Below are 17,559 nucleotides of genomic sequence, written 5' to 3'. Positions count from 1 at the left end.
TTATCACCGGTCCTGTTCGTGACCTTCATGGACAGGATATCTAGGCGCAGCCAGGGGGCGGAGAGGATCCGGTTCGGGAGTCTCGGGATCGCCTCTCTGCTGTTCGCGGATGATGTGGTCCTGTTTGCCTCCTCGGACTGTGACCTCCAGCATTCACTGGGGCGTTTTGCAGCCGAGTGTGAAGCGGCAGGGATGAGAGTTAGCACCTCCAAATCATGCCATCAATGAAGCCATGGTGCTCCGCCGGAAATCGGTGGATTGCTCCCTCCAAGTGGGGACAAACTGCCTACCCCAAGCGAAGGAGTTCAAGTATCTCGGGGTCTTGTTCACGAGTGAGGGTAAGGTGGAGCGGGAGATCGACAGGCGGATCGGTGCGGCTGCAGCAGTAAAACAGGCGCTGTACCGGTCCGTCTTGGTGAAGAGGGAGCTGAGCCGGAAGGCAAAGCTCTCCATTTACTGGTCGGTCTATGTTCCAACCCTCACCTATGGTCACGAACTCTGGGTCGTGACCGAAAGAACGAGGTCTCGGACACAAGCGGCCGAAATGAGCTTCCTCCGTAGGGTGGCCGGGCTCAGCCTTAGAGATAGGGTAAGGAGCTCGGACATCAGGAGGGAGCTTGGAGTCGAGTCGCTGCTCCTTCGTGTCGAAAGGAGTCAGCTGAGGTGGTTCGGGCATCTAGTCAGGATGCCTCCTGGACGCCTCCCATTAGAGGTTTTCCAGGCACGTCCAACTGGTAGGAGACCCCGGGGAAGACCGAGGACACGCTGGAGGGATTATATCTCCCGGCTGGCCTTGGAACGCCTCGGGGTCCCCCAGAATGAGCTAGAAAGTGTTGCGGGTGAGAGGGAAGCCTGGGTCGGCCTGCTGAACCTGCTGCCACCGCGACCCGACCCCGGATAAGCGGCTGATAATGGATGGATGGATGGACATAATTACAAGTTATGCCAGGAAGTATGTCACTGAGTGCGAACACTGAAATTAACACAACAACTGAACTGAACTTAGATGGCAGGATGTTGTTTTAGGTGTGTAACGTACATACTTCTTACTTAGTTCTTGCAAATCTGTTGGGTAGTTGCACAGCTTAAGCACAAAATTAAAAAAAGCTGCCATGCGTAGTCTGCTGTGTGCACCCTTCACATGGTTTATGTTGTGCTTTACATACTGTGCTTTACTCAATGCACAGAGCGTGGGGAGGTGAGTGCGACAGTAGCAATAACATGTAACTGACTGTTCAGATTGCAATAGCTTTGGTAAACTGGAGGGACGACTTTCGCACTCAGTGACATACTTCCTGGCACAGTGAAATGTCAAGCTTCTACACGCTTGACATTTCTCGTGAGTTTTGAAAGTAACTCTCTGGATTCTCACGGGATAAAACAATCAAACAAGATTAAGAATTAACTGCCGAAAGGGGAATCAAGTCAATACAAAATGTTTTGTGTATACTTGTTAGAGACCAAAACTCTCCGTACTATAAATTACATCATAGGGGAGTGTGACTTTGTACTCAGATGGGAGGAAGATGAATGTTTTCTTCACGCAATATATATGTATGTATGTATATATATATATATATATATATATATATATATATATATATATATATATATATATAGTGTGTGCATGTGTGCATGCACATTGGCAATGTTTTTTATTAAATGGACACCATTTCAAATCTTCTAATTAAATCACATGTTGCGATGAAGCAGCATTAACATTCATGTGAAGTTGTGTTTCTGGCCACTTGGGGAATAATAATACAATATTTACTGCCCTCTAAACTCTGGATGAAATGGAAAAAGTAATAAAATAGCACAGCCATAATTCAGTAGGTTTGAATAAGTAAAGTAAAAAGGTGTTACTTATCAGGCTCCTTCCTCACAATAACCTATAATTAAGAAAGCTTCTTGTCAAACTCATGATTGAAGGGCGTGACACTCCCCTCTGTGTCTCCCGTCTCTCTCCACCCCCAGCCCAGCCTAGGTGTATAAAAATGGAGTGAATTCTACTTCTTGCACTTCACTTCTTTTGCTCTGCTTGCAGTCTGACTGGACCATCAACCCTGTAAGTATTCTATACTTTTATACTGATTGATAGATTCGTATATTTCTGAGTTTAATGCATGAAGGAGTCGTTGCAGTTTACTGTTAAATCTGTGCTGTTGAAATCACTGGTGTTGCACAAATGAAATGGCAAAACAACTCACTGAACAAATGTTACCAATGTATGTTCAGTGTTTTAGATGGAAATAAGAAACTTTCTTTTTGTTACAGAATCATGAGTAAGAACTACTTGTCCAAAGAAGATGAGCTCCGCAGGGGAGACCATCTGCTTTCCAACAACGGGAATCATAAGGCAATCTTCCAGGTGAGTCACTCTGAATATTTGTGCGCTCCAGATACTTATCATGTCGCGTGATACATGAGCACTGGCCTGTGTAAAAGTAAATGATTCTAATAACAGTCAAATGTTTCTTTTCCTGCCTGCAGGATGACGGTAACTTTGTCATCTACTCCTGGCAGCCTGTGTGGGCTTCAGACACTGAGGGATCAGACGCTTTCCGCGTGTGCATGCAGGCTGACTGCAACCTGGTGATGTACAACAAGAGTGGCGAGCCCAGGTGGCACACAAACTCCTCAAAACCTGAATCTAACATGTGCCGCCTTACACTGACCAATGATGGAAACATGGTGGTGACCAAGGAATCTGATGAGATTTGGAACTCTGCTAAATCCAAAGGCATGAAGTGATTCATTGTATGTGAATGTCATGTTCAATCGGCCATTTGAGTTCTGCACCTTCCGCCAAGAAAAATGACGTAATTGTGCAAACATATCTGACGAATAAATGGTTCTGATTCAGTAAAACCCCTTCTGTGTAATCTGGGATCAAATAAAAGACCTTTTTCACAATGCATCAATGAGTTTCTTCCTTCTCTTTGTAGTGAGTGATGATCAGGTTAAAGTGTGTCTCTGCATGAATGAAACACTTTGACTTAAAACAGAGTGAAGGTTTAACATAATGATTCAATACACTGTGTAATTTTAGCCACAATGAACTCAAAACTAAACATGGAAAATTAGTTGAAATAGGAGTTGTGTTATCATTAGAAATTAGTAGTAAAACACACAGGAACAACATGAAAATAAACTAAATGTTTCATCTAATGGTGGATTACATTATCCTTCAGGGCAGCATTACCAGTTTCAAACAGGTTAAGAATTAACTGCCTAAGGGGGAATCAAGTCAATAAAAAATGTTTGTGTGGACTTGTTAGTGACCAAAACTCTCCGTACTATAATTTACATCATACTCCCCACACTGCATTCTGCTTGGGAGGGGAGTGTCACGGTTTCTCCTGCCACTCTGTCTCCCAAAGGCTTAATCAGCTCATCCTGTGCACCTGTTAGTCACACCCATCTCGTCAGCTCCATCACTCTCACCTGTTTCACTCTGCTGCACCTATTTAAGTTCCAGCTTCACTCACTGCCAGATCGTTTTTCGTTTCCCTGCCAGACCCTCCAGCTAGCATTCTCCGACTGCGCTCCTGTTGCCAACCCTGCCTGTTTAGACTTCCCCGCCTTGCCTCTGTCCCCGATCACGATACCTGCCTCAGCCTCCAGTCGGATTTCTCCCCTTCCTGAAGCTGATCCTGGACTGTGTTTGGTTTTGCTAATCGTTCTGCATCTGGGTCCTTAACACCCCCTGTTACAGGGAGTGTCACTTTGTACTCAGATGGGAGGAAGATGAGTTATATAGGTTTTCATGCAATATAGATGTGTGTGCACATTGGCAATGTTTTTTTTTATTAAATGGACACTATCTCAAAACTTCCAGCTGGTTCTTAATAGATCACAAGCTGTGAGGAAGCGGCATTAACATTCATGTGAAGTTGTGATATTACTATTGATGGATAAACATGATATAAAAAACATTTCATAGTTGGAGATGATTGCAACAGCTTTATATACTGTTGTGAAGTTTAATCTGCGACAAGACAATACTTTGACATAATTTACTATATTTTATTACAGTCTAAAATTGTTTGATAAACCAAAGTCCTTTTGTTTTAAACCATGAAGTCTTTACAAAAAATACATCCACTGTTGGAGCCTGAAGGTTTTCAACATGCACATGCATGTGAGAGAGCTGTAAATGTGGACACCAAGATATTTATATTAAGGGGTCTGATTTGTGGGTTATATGTGAAGGACCTGGATTCTGGTCACAAATTGACTTTGGACTGATCTTTAGCACATATTTTGCAAACCATGCAAGCTAATGCTCATAAAGCTCATGTGTGCTCATAAAGCTCATGTGTGCATAGTTTTGGGGGTGTTTGAAAGAAGACAGGAAAATAGAGTTCTCCGAAGAAAAAGAAGGGCGTGACACTCCCCTCTGTGTCCCCCGTCTCTCTCCACCCCCAGCCCAGCCTAGGTGTATAAAAATGGAGTGAATTCTACTTCTTGCACTTCACTTCTTTTGCTCTGCTTGCAGTCTGACTGGACCATCAACCCTGTAAGTATTCTATACTTTTATACTGATTGATAGATTCGTATATTTCTGAGTTTAATGCATGAAGGAGTCGTTGCAGTTTACTGTTAAATCTGTGCTGTTGAAATCACTGGTGTTGCACAAATGAAATGGCAAAACAACTCACTGAACAAATGTAAACGATGTATGTTCAGTGTTTTAGATGGAAATAAGAAACTTTCTTTTTGTTACAGAATCATGAGTAAGAACTACTTGTCCAAAGAAGATGAGCTCCGCAGGGGAGACCATCTGCTTTCCAACAACGGGAATCATAAGGCAATCTTCCAGGTGAGTCACTCTGAATATTTGTGCGCTCCAGATACTTATCATGTCGCGTGATACATGAGCACTGGCCTGTGTAAAAGTAAATGATTCTGATAACAGTCAAATGTTTCTTTTCCTGCCTGCAGGATGACGGTAACTTTGTCATCTACTCCTGGAAGCCTGTGTGGGCTTCAGACACTGAGGGATCAGACGCTTTCCGCGTGTGCATGCAGGCTGACTGCAACCTGGTGATGTACAACAAGAGTAGCGAGCCCAGGTGGCACACAAACTCCTCAAAACCTGAATCTAACATGTGCCGCCTTACACTGACCAATGATGGAAACATGGTGGTGACCAAGGAATCTGATGAGATTTGGAACTCTGCTAAATCCAAAGGCATGAAGTGATTCATTGTATGTGAATGTCATGTTCAATCGGCCATTTGAGTTCTGCACCTTCCGCCAAGAAAAATGACGTAATTGTGCAAACATACCTGATGAATAAATGGTTCTGATTCAGTAAAACCCCTTCTGTGTAATCTGGGATCAAATAAAAGACCTTTTTCACAATGCATCAATGAGTTTCTTCCTTCTCTTTGTAGTGAGTGATGATCAGGTTAAAGTGTGTCTCTGCATGAATGAAACACTTTGACTTAAAACAGAGTGAAGGTTTAACATAATGATTCAATACACTGTGTGATTTTAGCCACAATGAACTCAAAACTAAACATGGAAAATTAGTTGAAATAGGAGTTGTGTTATCATTAGAAATTAGTAGTAAAACACACAGGAACAACATGAAAATAAACTAAATGTTTCATCTAATGGTGGATTACATTATCCTTCAGGGCAGCATTACCAGTTTCAAACAGGTTAAGAATTAACTGCCTAAGGGGGAATCAAGTCAATAAAAAATGTTTGTGTGGACTTGTTAGTGACCAAACTCTCCGTACTATAATTTACATCATACTCCCCACACTGCATTCTGCTTGGGAGGGGAGTGTCACGGTTTCTCCTGCCACTCTGAACAAAACTCAAAAACAACTAAAACATGGTTAATGAGTTGAAATATGAGTTGTGTTATCGTCAGAAATTAGTAGTAAAACACACAGGAACAACATGAAAATAAACTAAATGTTTCATCTAATGATGGATTACATTATCCTTCAGGGCAGCAATACCATAAAAAACATTGTTGATATTTGGGGATAATTGTAACAGCTTTATATACTTGTGTTTAGTTTAATCTGCGACAAGACAATAGTTTGACATAATAAAACCATAATTTTCTATATTTTATTACACGGTCTAAATATTGGTTGGGACTCGGGGAGGTAACCAAGCTTGTTACTCTGGTCGAGTCTCTCCCAGCCCAAATGACACACGCAGACCGTAATGCTGTTTAGCAACGTCTTTATTGGGAACTGCGTTCCTCGCCCTTGTGAAACACTTAAATGTCTTTAAGCAATTATTAAACAGAAACTTGGAATAATTTAATTGAATGGGCAGAGCTCGTCACCACAGATGGTTCGGAGGACTGACTCAGAAAAATAGTTCAACATGAGTTTTATACATCAACAATTATTATTGTTTTATTATTATCCCCCCCTCCCTGCTCCTCCTCACAGTGTCCTCCTTCCCTCCAGACAAGCCTTGATGCCTGTCTGGAGGATGTTGTTTAGCTGTGGCCCTGAGAGGCAAGAGTGAGAGGCACAGAAAGAAAACAAAACGAAAAGAACAATACCAACATCCACCTGTTATTGCTTCACACGGATGGCGCTGATTAGGCTGGGTCAAGATGAACTGAACTCTGCTTTCAGAGTTCAGCTACACATTTAAGAATAAAGCACTTAAGATAAATTTCCACCACAATTCCCCCTTTGGTCACGAAAGTTTCTGTTTCATAAATGCTTAAAGACATTTAAGTGTTTCACAAGGGCGAGGAACGCAGTTCCCAATAAAGACGTTGCCAAACAGCATTAAGGTCTGCGTGTGTCATTTGGGCTGGGAGAGACTCGACCAGAGAAACAAGCTTGGTTACCTCCCCCAGTCCCAACCAATATTTAGACCGTGTGATAAAATATAGTAAATTATGGTTTTATTATGTCAAACTATTGTTTTGTCGCAGATTAAACTAAACATAAGTATTTAAAGCTGTTATAATTATCCCCAAAGATCAACAATGTTTTTTATGGTATTGCTGCCCTGAAGGATAATGTAATTACAAAAGTAATTACAATTTATCAACGCATCAATACATTTGACCAAAAATGGTTTACGCACATCATCTGTAAGGTTAAGCTTCATATAGGCAAGACACACAACACACACACAATCCGCTCCAGCTGAGGCCAATTAGGCCTCATCCTGGCACCTGTTCCCTGAGTCGCTTCTCCCCTCACCCCTCTCCAGCTGAGCTAACCACGCCCCTGCCACCACAGTCGGCTACTCTCAAACCAGCTCCGTTTGTTCCTCGTCAGACCATCATCATTTAAATGCAGTTCCTTGTTACCTTACTGCTGGAAAAGTAAGCACTTTTTCCAAGAGATTCATCACGCTACAGGATCGCATTAAAAAAAACAGAAATAAAGTTGCGGTTAGTAGATTGCACATATTTGAATACACAATTGTCAAGCAAACAACTTCACTTAATCTTTTTTGGTAAGGTGAGGCAAGTTTATTTGTATAGCACATTTCAACCACTAGGCGATTCAATGTACTTCACATAAAACCATTAAAAGAATCAAAACATAATGCGGGAAAAAAACAAGATTTAAAAACCATTAAGAAAATTCATTTTAAAACATTAAAAAACAATCAAAATTAGCAAACTACAAAACATTCCATGTTGAAAGACTCTTCCAGAACAAACACACAGTATTTGCTAAAAAGTATCAAGCTGCAGATGAGTGAAGAAGAACGATTTCTCAACTGCTGCAGCAAACTGAGCAAAGTAGATTTCACGAAGTGGATCACGTCTCCAGACTCAACTACTGCTGCTGTTCTGTGGCAGCTCATGAGATCGTGAGGGATCCGTTAGTAAAAACGGATCCGTCCTCGGGAGCGTTTCCAAACTCCTCCGTTTGCGGTGCTCTAAAAGTCCGGCGTAGTGACGACGCTCAGAGTGAACGTAGCAAGAGATATGCGTTTTAAAATGGCCGACACATGACTGTATTTTTTGTTCTCCTCTTCATAAGAGTTTGATAGTTATAACAGGTAAAATAGCAATACCATGTCAAGAATTGTCTTTATTCTTGTTCTATAATTTCATAAATACAACAAACTATAGTTTTTGCATATATAATATGACTATATATAAAACTTTATAAGCTGTAATATCGAATAGCTTTTGCGGCTCCAGATACATTTTTTGGGGTGGAAAAAGGGCAAAATGGCTCTTTGGATAGGAAAGGTTGCTGACCCCTGTACTAACATATTGCTGATTTACTTACCTTATGGTATCGCTACTTCATTCTTCCACCACTGAGACCCAGCACCAGTCTGCTGCACTGAATGATAATATGATCCACCACTAGATGAAACATTTAGTTTATTTTCATGTTGCTCCTCTGTGTTTTTCTACTATTGTATGACAATAACACAACTTGTATTTCAACTAATTTTCCATGTTTTAATTTTGAGTTCACCACAAATGTGGCTAAAATCACACAGTGTATCGAATCTTTCATTCTGTTTTAAGTCAAAGTGTTTCATTCACAAGATGCTGAGATGCAGAGACACACTACAGCTTTATTGAGCTGGAGATTGTAAGGGAGTGGCAGTATGACTGCACAATAGGAACTGCAATTCTTAGGAAGTGGTGATGAGTCCCATTTCTCAAGAATTATTATTGTAGGCAAGGCGAGGCACATTTCAACAACAAGGCGATTCATTGTGCTTCACATAAAACCATTAAAAGCATCAAAACATAATGTAGAATAAAACAAGATTTAAACAAAATTAAGAACATTCATTTTAAAACAAAAAAAACATAAAAAATGCAAAAAATAGAATAAAAGTTACACAAAACACAATAAAACAAAGCATTGGCATGTTAGGAAGACGTTTCAGTCAAAAAAACTGTTGTGCTTATAAGTTTAGGTCAAAGAGTTGTTTGTTCACGAGGAGCTGAGATTCAGAGATCCTGATCAGAGCTCACTACAAGGAGGAGGAAGAAACTCTTTCATGCATTGTGAAAAAAACGTATTTTCATTTATGTAACAAATGTCTTCACTTTCTCTGGTCACCACTAGTTTTCCTTCATCGGTCAGGTGAAGGTGACAGATGTTACGTTTGAGTTTGGAGGAGTTTGTGTGCCACTTCTTGTTATACAGGACGGTCTGTGTGCACATTCACCAAAAGCACTGACGGAGGTGGAAGAGGGACAAATGCCTGTTGTAAATCATTATTTATCAATGATTGACACCTTAACTATCTAACGATACTAATAACACAAACAAGGAAGTGCTCCAGGGGCTTTTCCAGCAGCTTCACAAAGATGATCATGACAGGGAGATGTTTGACATCACTGTATTCACATGAACAAGGTCACTGCAGAGGCTGGTGAAACATTTCCATGTGGCTCGTGCGGAGAAATGTAAATGTGCTGCAGAAACAGTAAGTATTGCACATTGCAGAGTTAATTATACTGTACATTGGAAATGCAAACTTCACTTAATCTTTCTTTTTCTGGTTGCTGTAAATGGTGGTTTAACTGTCTGCCTCTAAAGTACAGCCAGCAGGTACTAAACTTCTGACCTGGAGGGAAACTCACCAAACTCACCAAACCCTCTCAAACGTTCATGCCAGCGTTGTTTAGGAGGGTTTTAATTGAGTTCATTAAAAATGTTTCTGACATCATATTGTGTATTTTGGGAGCTAAGAGTAAAGGCTATACGTACAAAACTGTAGTTTTGTTTGAGTGAACTGCACTCGTGTTCAATAATTTACTTCTTTCCTCAACAACTACGAGTCACAGTGATGCTTTGAACCCCTCAGTTTTTCATTTTGTCCGTTGCCATCTTGTTTTTTTTGCCGTATGACAGCGCGATGGTTTGAGATCAATGTATTCACATAAAACGTTTCCACTGTACGTCTGGTTCATGCAGAGAAATACTTGCATACTACATAGTCATACATTTGACACACAGACAACTTCAATCTTTAGAAAGTGCAATATTAAGTGCTTATAGGGACATCTCTGAGAAGTAGACAGAGAGGGTAAGACTTGACATCAATGGAAAAGTCGCCTCTCTGTAGTTTTTCTCCTTTACCCATCAGGCTACTAGATTAGCTGTTGACCAGCTGAGCAAAAGGGAAACCTCGAGGAGAAAGTTACCACATGTACAGAGGTATCAGAAAGTTACCACATGTACAGAGGTATCAGAAAGTGACCACATGTACAGAGGTATCAGAAAGTTACCACATGTACAGAGGTATCAGAAAGTTACCACATGTACAGAGGTATCAGAAAGTTACCACATGTACAGAGGTATCAGCATCTTGAAGAGAAATGAATCGATAAACAATGACTCTTGTGTTTTTGTCATTGCTGTTCCACGTAACCGTAGACAGGTATACGCTTGCAAGGTGAGTGATATATGTGGACACACAGACTTCATTAGTGTGACATCTTGTGGTGCCTTGCTGCCGTTGCAATAACTTCTTTTGTCACTTCCACTCAGTTTTTATGACTCATTGGCGTTACATCCTTGTTGTTTTCTAATGTACACACACAAAAGTTTGAAAAACAAAAATGTACCCTTAATTCTGAAGTTCTTTATATCTTATCGTGTCAATAATTCCTTCTTTAATTTGGTACCAAATGCATGATATTACAGTTAGTTCACAAGCTGATTAATTAAACTCAATACCAACCAAATAGTAAACAATAACTACTTCTTTTAAACATTGTAAAATTGCTTTATAATTTGAAGTCCAATAGAAAACTCTCACCACACTTCCATTGATCACCTGCTGAGATGAGCTTTGTGTTATTTTACATTATTTCACAAGCATTTTATGATTTCCCATAAAAAAAACAGAAATAAAGTTGCAGTTAGTAAATTGCACATATTTTAATATACAACTGACAAGCAAACAACTTCAGTTAATCTGGTTTCTAACTGGTTGCTGTAAATGGTTTTCAACTGGCTAGCAACAAGATAGTTGTGTATGTTAGCTTCACGAGTTTATTAGATAGATGTATCCTTTGGGATGAATTTATCTCTTAAGCACAGATAACAATTGAGTCAATCGGAATGCGTATGAAATCATATTGTATATTAAAGGTACATATTTTTCCTCTGTGTGCCATTATAATTTGTTTAATGTTTGCACACATTTCCTGAATCAGAAATTAAAATTAGCTGTTCATGGTGCTGAAGACAATGAAGAAAACTATTTACTGTAATTTGTTGTGTTTAATAGTCTTTAAACTTTGCCATATATCAGAAATTGTAAAGAAAATTAGACACCATACGGGTTTTATACACTTAGAATTATTATTAGTCATCAAATGTTTAATATACAATTGATGAATCTAATACAGTGTGTAGTGGTTATTTGTCCGTAATCAAACTTGAGATTGGGGTGCCTGTGGCTAAATTGTTAGCATGCCAGTCTTTCAATCTGAGGGTTGGAGGTTTGAGCCCCGCTAGTCCATGTCGTTGTGTCCTTGAGCCCTAACTGCTCCCCGTGGTGTCTGCGGTGTATAGAGCAAAAATGTCAGTTGCTTTGGATAAAAGCGTCAGCTAAATGTAATGTAATAAAAAAATGCCAGTTAGGCATCACAGGGATGATTAGTACGCAGAAATCCATTGTCCATAATCAGGTTTTGAATTTCTCATGTTTATTTAAAATTAGCAAGCACACAAAGAAACAAATCATGGCTCCTTCTGCTACAAACTTCAATCTTTCTTTATTTCTGTCGATGGTGATTCAACTGACATCCAACATCTGTATGGTACATTATTTTATCAAATGTATTTTTTGCATAAGGGATGAATGCATGTCTGTAAAGCACAGGGCTACATTCACAGATATTAGTTGTGTTACAGTTAAGTGCATTCATGTTCTCTGATCAACTTTTTAATTTACTTTACACTTTCCCCTTTTGGTCTGTTCACAAACCTCAACAAATCCCACAAAATGTGCTTTTATTTATTTCCAGATTACATACTGCAGCAGGCATGTTTACTGTGATTTACTCAATAACCACATTTTTTATTTGTGGCTAATGTGGTATTTTTATTTGTGGCTAATGTGGTAGAGTGTTAGTGTTGTAATCACAAGGTCGTGGGTATGTCCCCTGTAGTCCCCACGTGAGTTTTCCATTTTAAAACACATATCTCTTGCTACGTTCACTCTGAGCGTCGTCACTACGCCGGACTTTTAGAGCACCGCAAACGGAGGAGTTTGGAAACGCTCCCGAGGACGGATCCGTTTTTACTAACGGATCCCTCACGATCTCATGAGCTGCCACAGAACAGCAGCAGTAGTTGAGTCTGGAGACGTGATCCACTTCGTGAAATCTACTTTGCTCAGTTTGCTGCAGCAGTTGAGAAATCGTTCTTCTTCACTCATCTGCAGATGCTGTGTGTTGTTCTGGAAGAGTCTTTCAACATGAAATGTTTTGTAGTTTGATAATTTCTCGCCACATATCAAGCATACAGGTCAGCCAGCATCGTTGACACTGAAAGCAAATGAATACGTCCACGCAGAATCAAACTCTCTATTTTTCTCCGTGAATTATTTTATTTTGTATTTATCCATTGACAGTTTACCGAGGGCGGGGCTCTGCAAATCATGACTAGCCACCTGCAGGGAAAGACGCGTGACAGCAACATAATAGCAGGTGACGCACATTTTAGTAAAACAATCTAAATACTGATATGTTGGGGCACACATTTCAACTGCAAACCAAATTGATTACATTGATTACAATTGATTTCTCAAGAATAATTCTTGAGAAATCACCTCTACCTAAGAATTGTACTTAACCTATTGCATAGTCATTTCTAATGCCACTCCCTGACCACCTCCAGCTCAAGTAATATAAAGATGGAGCAGCAAGCTGTGAATTTCACTTCCACTTCTGCTCACAGGTTACTGGCCACTTGACACTCAAGGCTCGTGAGTACTGTACACTTTTGTTTTGACTGAAATGCCAAAAACATGTCGTGTCAAGCATTTTTGTAATCTATCCAGGTACAACTTCACAGATTTTTTTGTTTGAAGTTTGTGTTTGTTTGTTTTTAGAATCATGAGTAGGAACTACTTGTCCAGAGACAGTGAGCTCCGCAGGGGAGACTCTCTGAGGTCCAACAACGAGAAGTGGAAGGCTGTCTTCCAGGTGAGTAACTCAGATTCACTCAAGAAACTCGCCAAATCTCATGTTAACCATTCATTTGTTACGTTAAAATGCAAACTGACAACTTCATATTTTGGTGTGATATTTCTTGGATAACAGTCAAATGTCTCTTTTCCTGCCTGCAGGATGATGGTAACTTTGTCCTCTACGGCTGGAAGCCTGTGTGGGCTTCAGACACTGATGGATCAGACGCTGTCCGTCTGTGTATGCAGGCTGACTGCAACCTGGTGATGTACAACGAGGCTGGCACTGCCAAGTGGGACACAAAAACCTACACGACTTAGAGCAGCATGTGTCACCTTCAACTGACCGATGACGGGAAACTGGTGTTGTACATGGAAGCTAAAAAGATTTGGAGCTCTTAAGGCCGTGAGGTCATGCCATGATTGAATGCTCCGCGGGTAAAATACTTTTTTTTTGGGTTATTGAGTAAATTACAGTAAACAGACCAAAAGGGGAAAGTATAAAAGGAATTAAAAAGTTGATCAGAGAACATGAATGCACTTAACTGTAACAAAACTGATATCTGTGAATGTAGCCCTGTGCTTTACAGACAGACATTCATCCCTTATGCAAAAAATATATCTGATGAAATAATGGACAAGTAGATGTTGGATGTCAGTTGAATCACCAGTTTGCATTTCCAATGTAAATTTAATTCTGCGATGTGCAATAATTACTGTTTCTGCAGGACATTTACATTTCTCTGCACGAGCCACATGGAAATGTTTCACCAGCCTCTGCAGTGACCTTGTTCATGTGAATACAGTGATGTCAAACATCTCCCTGTCATGATCCTCTTTGTGAAGCTGCTGGAAAAGATTTCCCATAAAAGGCTGTGAAATAATCCACAGTTACACAACCCTCATGCATTAACAAATAAAGGTTCACATCAACTTCAATTTAATGTATTTATTTTAAAGTTAAAGATTACATTTACTGTATGCAGTTATGGGATCAGGGTGTACCTGGGAGGGCCGGTGTTGTTTTACCAGAGCAAGAGTAGCAGAAGGAGCCATGATTTGTTTCTTTGTGTGCTTGCTAAGTTTAAATAAACTTGAGAAATTCAAAACCTGATTATGGACAGTGGATTTCTGCGTACTACTCATCACTGTGATGCCTAACTGTCCTTTTCTTTCAAGGTTATTTCAAGTTTGCGTTTGATTATGGACAAATAACCACTACACACTATATTAAATTCAGAAATTGTATCTTAAACATTTCATAGATGACTCTAATAATAATTCTAAGTGTATACAACGTGTGGTGTCTCATTTTCTTTACAATTTCTGATGTATGACAAAGTTTACAGACTATTTAACACACCAAATTACAGTAAATAGTTTTCTTCATCGTCTTCAGCACCATGGACAGCTGATTTTAAGTTCTGATTTGGGAAATGTGTGCAAAAAAAGAGTAAAGAGTAAAACACTCTTCATACAAGTGTTATGGTAAACTGGACTGCTCAGCTAAGATAATATCCAGATGCAAATAAAAGAAGGCATGCCTCGCCTCTTGCTTCCTCTCCACCTCCAGCTCGGATGATATAAAGATGCAGAGACCAGCTGGCAATATCACCTCCTTCACTTCTGCTCACAGACTGACTGGTGTCACATTCAAGGCGGTAAGTACTCTACACCTTTGTATTCACAAAAGATATGTCAAGAACATGTGGTGTAAATGCATTTTCAGTGTTTTTGCAACTTAAAATATCAATGTTTTCTTTTTTTGTTAATTTGTATATTTCAGAATCATGAGTAGGAACTACTTGTCCAAAGACAGTGAGCTCCGCAGGGGAGACTCTCTGAGGTCCAACAACGATCAGTGGAAGGCTGTCTTCCAGGTGAGTAACTCAGATTCACTCAAGAAACTCGCCAGATCTCATGTTGCCCTGCTGATGCCCCTCCTCTCTACCTCCTTCTGCTTAATGGATCGTGGCTATCTGGATCATGGACCATGCCTAATACTCATTATATGAATAATTTCTGTCATATTCATTGAATGTGCTGTAACTCTGTTACGTTATTCATTCTGGCCACATGACATCTATTGCTTCTGTCCATCCGGGGAGAGGGATCCTCCTCTGTTGCTCTCCCTCAGGTTTTTTCCCTTTTTTCCCTGTGAAAGGGTTTTACTATCTTTATTGGGGGAGTTTTTCCTGATCCGATGTGAGGTCCCGGGACAGGGATGTCATGTGTACAGATTGTAAAGCCCTCCGAGGCAAACTTGTATTTGTGATGTTGGGCTGTATAAAATAAACTGAATTGAATTGAATTGAATGTTAACCATTCATTTGTTACGTTAAAATGCAAACTCACAACTTCATATTTTGGTGTGATATTTCTTGGATAACAGTCAAATGTCTCTTTTTCCTGCCTGCAGGATGACGGTAACTTTGTCCTCTACGGCTGGAAGCCTGTGTGGGCTTCAGGCACTGATGGATCAGACGCTGTCCGCCTGTGCATGCAGACTGACTGCAACCTGGTGATGTACAACGAGGCTGGCACTGCCAAGTGGGACACAAAAACCTACACCAATGAGAACAGCAAGTGTCGTCTTCAACTGACCGATGACGGGAAACTGGTGTTGTACAGGGAAGCTAAAAAGATTTGGAGCTCTTAAGGCCACAGAGGTCATCCCATAATTTAATGCTCCGTCCGCCGGTAAAAGTAATTTTTGGGTCATTGAGTAAATCACAGTAAACATCCTTGCTGCAGTATTTAATCTGGAAATAAATAAAAGCACATTTTGTTGAGGTTTGTGAACAGACCAAAAGGGGAAAGTATAAAAGGAATTAAAAAGTTGATCAGAGAACATGAATGAACTTAACTGTAACAAAACTAATATCTGTTAATGTAGCCCTGTGCTTTACAGACAGACATTCATCCCTTATGCAAAAAATACATCTGATGAAATAATGTACCATACAGATGTTGGATGTCAGTTGAATCACCATCTATAGAAATAAAGAAAGATTGAAGTTGTTTGTAGCAGAAGGAGCCATGATGTGTTTCTTTGTGTGCTTGCTAAGTTTAAATAAACATGAGAAATTCAAAACCTGATTATGGACAGTGGATTTCTGCGTACTACTCATCCCTGTGATGCCTAACTGGCCTTTTATTAAAAGTTTGATTACGGACAAATAACCACTAGCCCGTATAAAACCTGTATGGTGTCTAATTTTCTTTACAATTTCTGATATATGACAAAGTTTATAGACTATTTAACACACCAAATTACAGAGTAGTTTTCTTCATTGTCTTCAGCACCATGAACAGCTGATTTTAATTTCTGATTTGGGAAATGTGTGCAAACATTTTAGAAATTATAATGGCACACAGAGGAACAATATGTACCTTTAATTTTGCGGTGTCCCTTTAATGTACACAATGATTTCATACACATTCTGATTGACTCAAATGTTATCTGTGCTTTAGAGAAAGACATTAATTTATCCCTAAGGATACATCTATCTAATAAACTCGTGAAGCTACCATACACAACTATCTTGTTGCTAGCCAGTTGAACAACCATTTACAGCAACCAGTTAGAAACCAGATTAACTGAAGTTGTTTGCTTGTCAGTTGTATATTAAAATATGTGCAATTTACTAACTGAAACTTTATTTCTGTTTTTTTATGGGAAATCATAAAATGCTTGTGAAATAATGTAAAATAACACAAAGCTCATCTCAGCAGGTGATCAATGGAAGTGTGGTGAGAGTTTTCTATTGGACTTCAAATTATAAAGCAATTTTACAATGTTTAAAAGAAGTAGTTATTGTTTACTATTTGGTTGGTATTGGGTTTAATTAATCAGCTTATGAACTAACTGTAATATCATGCATTTGGCACCAAATTAAAGAAGTAATTATTGGCACGATAAGAAATTAAGAACTTCAGAATGAAGGTGACATTTATTTATTTTTTACTTTTGTGTGTGTACATTAGAAAACAACAAGGATGTAACGCCAATGAGTCATAAAAACTGAGTGGAAGCGACAAAAGAAGTTATTGCAACAGCAACAAGGCACCACAAGATGATAATTTATAAAGCATTATTCCAACATGAGCACTCATTCGTAACTCATTAGTATGCAATTCATAAACACAGTTATACATGTTTAATTCTTGATTAATAACCTTGGGTTTTCCTACTTTAAAATGATGGATTCCCCATTTGTAAATGAAGTATTAAGGACTTAAAGATGATTAAAAAGATAATTTGTAAAGTGTTAGTAAATGATTTAAAAAAATACTGCAATTCATGATTAATTTAGATAGTTACTACTCGTTAGTTAAGTATTAGTTTAGTATGTTATGTGACCTCATCTAAACTGAAGACTATCTATGCTTTACAAAGTATTTATCAGCCGTGCCTCAAAGCTA

General features: G+C 39.4%; 3 protein-coding genes across 3 annotated transcripts; all 3 read left to right on the top strand.

Moving 5' to 3' along the window:
- Positions 1–2,014: 2,014 nt before the first annotated feature.
- Positions 2,015–2,918, top strand: LOC306750486 (B-type lectin plumieribetin-like). The gene is made up of 3 exons (XM_079233918.1): positions 2,015–2,068; positions 2,278–2,371; positions 2,494–2,918. Exons 2-3 carry the CDS (start codon positions 2,282–2,284, stop codon positions 2,752–2,754), a joined length of 351 nt encoding a protein of 116 aa, XP_079090044.1. The 5' UTR covers positions 2,015–2,068; positions 2,278–2,281; the 3' UTR covers positions 2,755–2,918.
- A 1,550-nt stretch (positions 2,919–4,468) lies between these two features.
- Positions 4,469–5,372, top strand: LOC306751093 (B-type lectin plumieribetin-like). Its single transcript, XM_079234623.1, has 3 exons — positions 4,469–4,522; positions 4,732–4,825; positions 4,948–5,372. Exons 2-3 carry the CDS (start codon positions 4,736–4,738, stop codon positions 5,206–5,208), a joined length of 351 nt encoding a protein of 116 aa, XP_079090749.1. The 5' UTR covers positions 4,469–4,522; positions 4,732–4,735; the 3' UTR covers positions 5,209–5,372.
- Positions 5,373–14,924: 9,552 nt separating this feature from the next.
- On the top strand, positions 14,925–15,793 carry LOC306750757 (B-type lectin plumieribetin-like; the record flags this gene model as incomplete). Its single annotated transcript, XM_079234230.1, has 2 exons — positions 14,925–15,014; positions 15,554–15,793. The coding sequence occupies 2 exons, from the start codon at positions 14,925–14,927 to the stop codon at positions 15,791–15,793; spliced, it is 330 nt and encodes a 109-aa protein (XP_079090356.1).
- Between the last annotated feature and the right edge of the window lie 1,766 nt (positions 15,794–17,559).

Source organism: Taurulus bubalis, assembly GCF_910589615.1.
Source record: "Taurulus bubalis genome assembly, chromosome: 18".
Classification (NCBI taxonomy): domain Eukaryota; kingdom Metazoa; phylum Chordata; class Actinopteri; order Perciformes; family Cottidae; genus Taurulus; species Taurulus bubalis.
Note: the sequence above shows the minus strand (reverse complement) of the source record. Positions and strands in the feature narration are given on the sequence as shown.

Coding starts and splice junctions, on each gene's coding strand:
- LOC306751093 (XM_079234623.1), top strand. CDS start 4,736: ATGAGTAAGAACTACTTGTCCAAAGAAGATGAGCTCCGCAGGGGAGAC. Junction 4,826..4,947: donor ATCATAAGGCAATCTTCCAG/GTGAGTCACTCT, acceptor TCCTGCCTGCAG/GATGACGGTAACTTTGTCAT.
- LOC306750486 (XM_079233918.1), top strand. CDS start 2,282: ATGAGTAAGAACTACTTGTCCAAAGAAGATGAGCTCCGCAGGGGAGAC. Junction 2,372..2,493: donor ATCATAAGGCAATCTTCCAG/GTGAGTCACTCT, acceptor TCCTGCCTGCAG/GATGACGGTAACTTTGTCAT.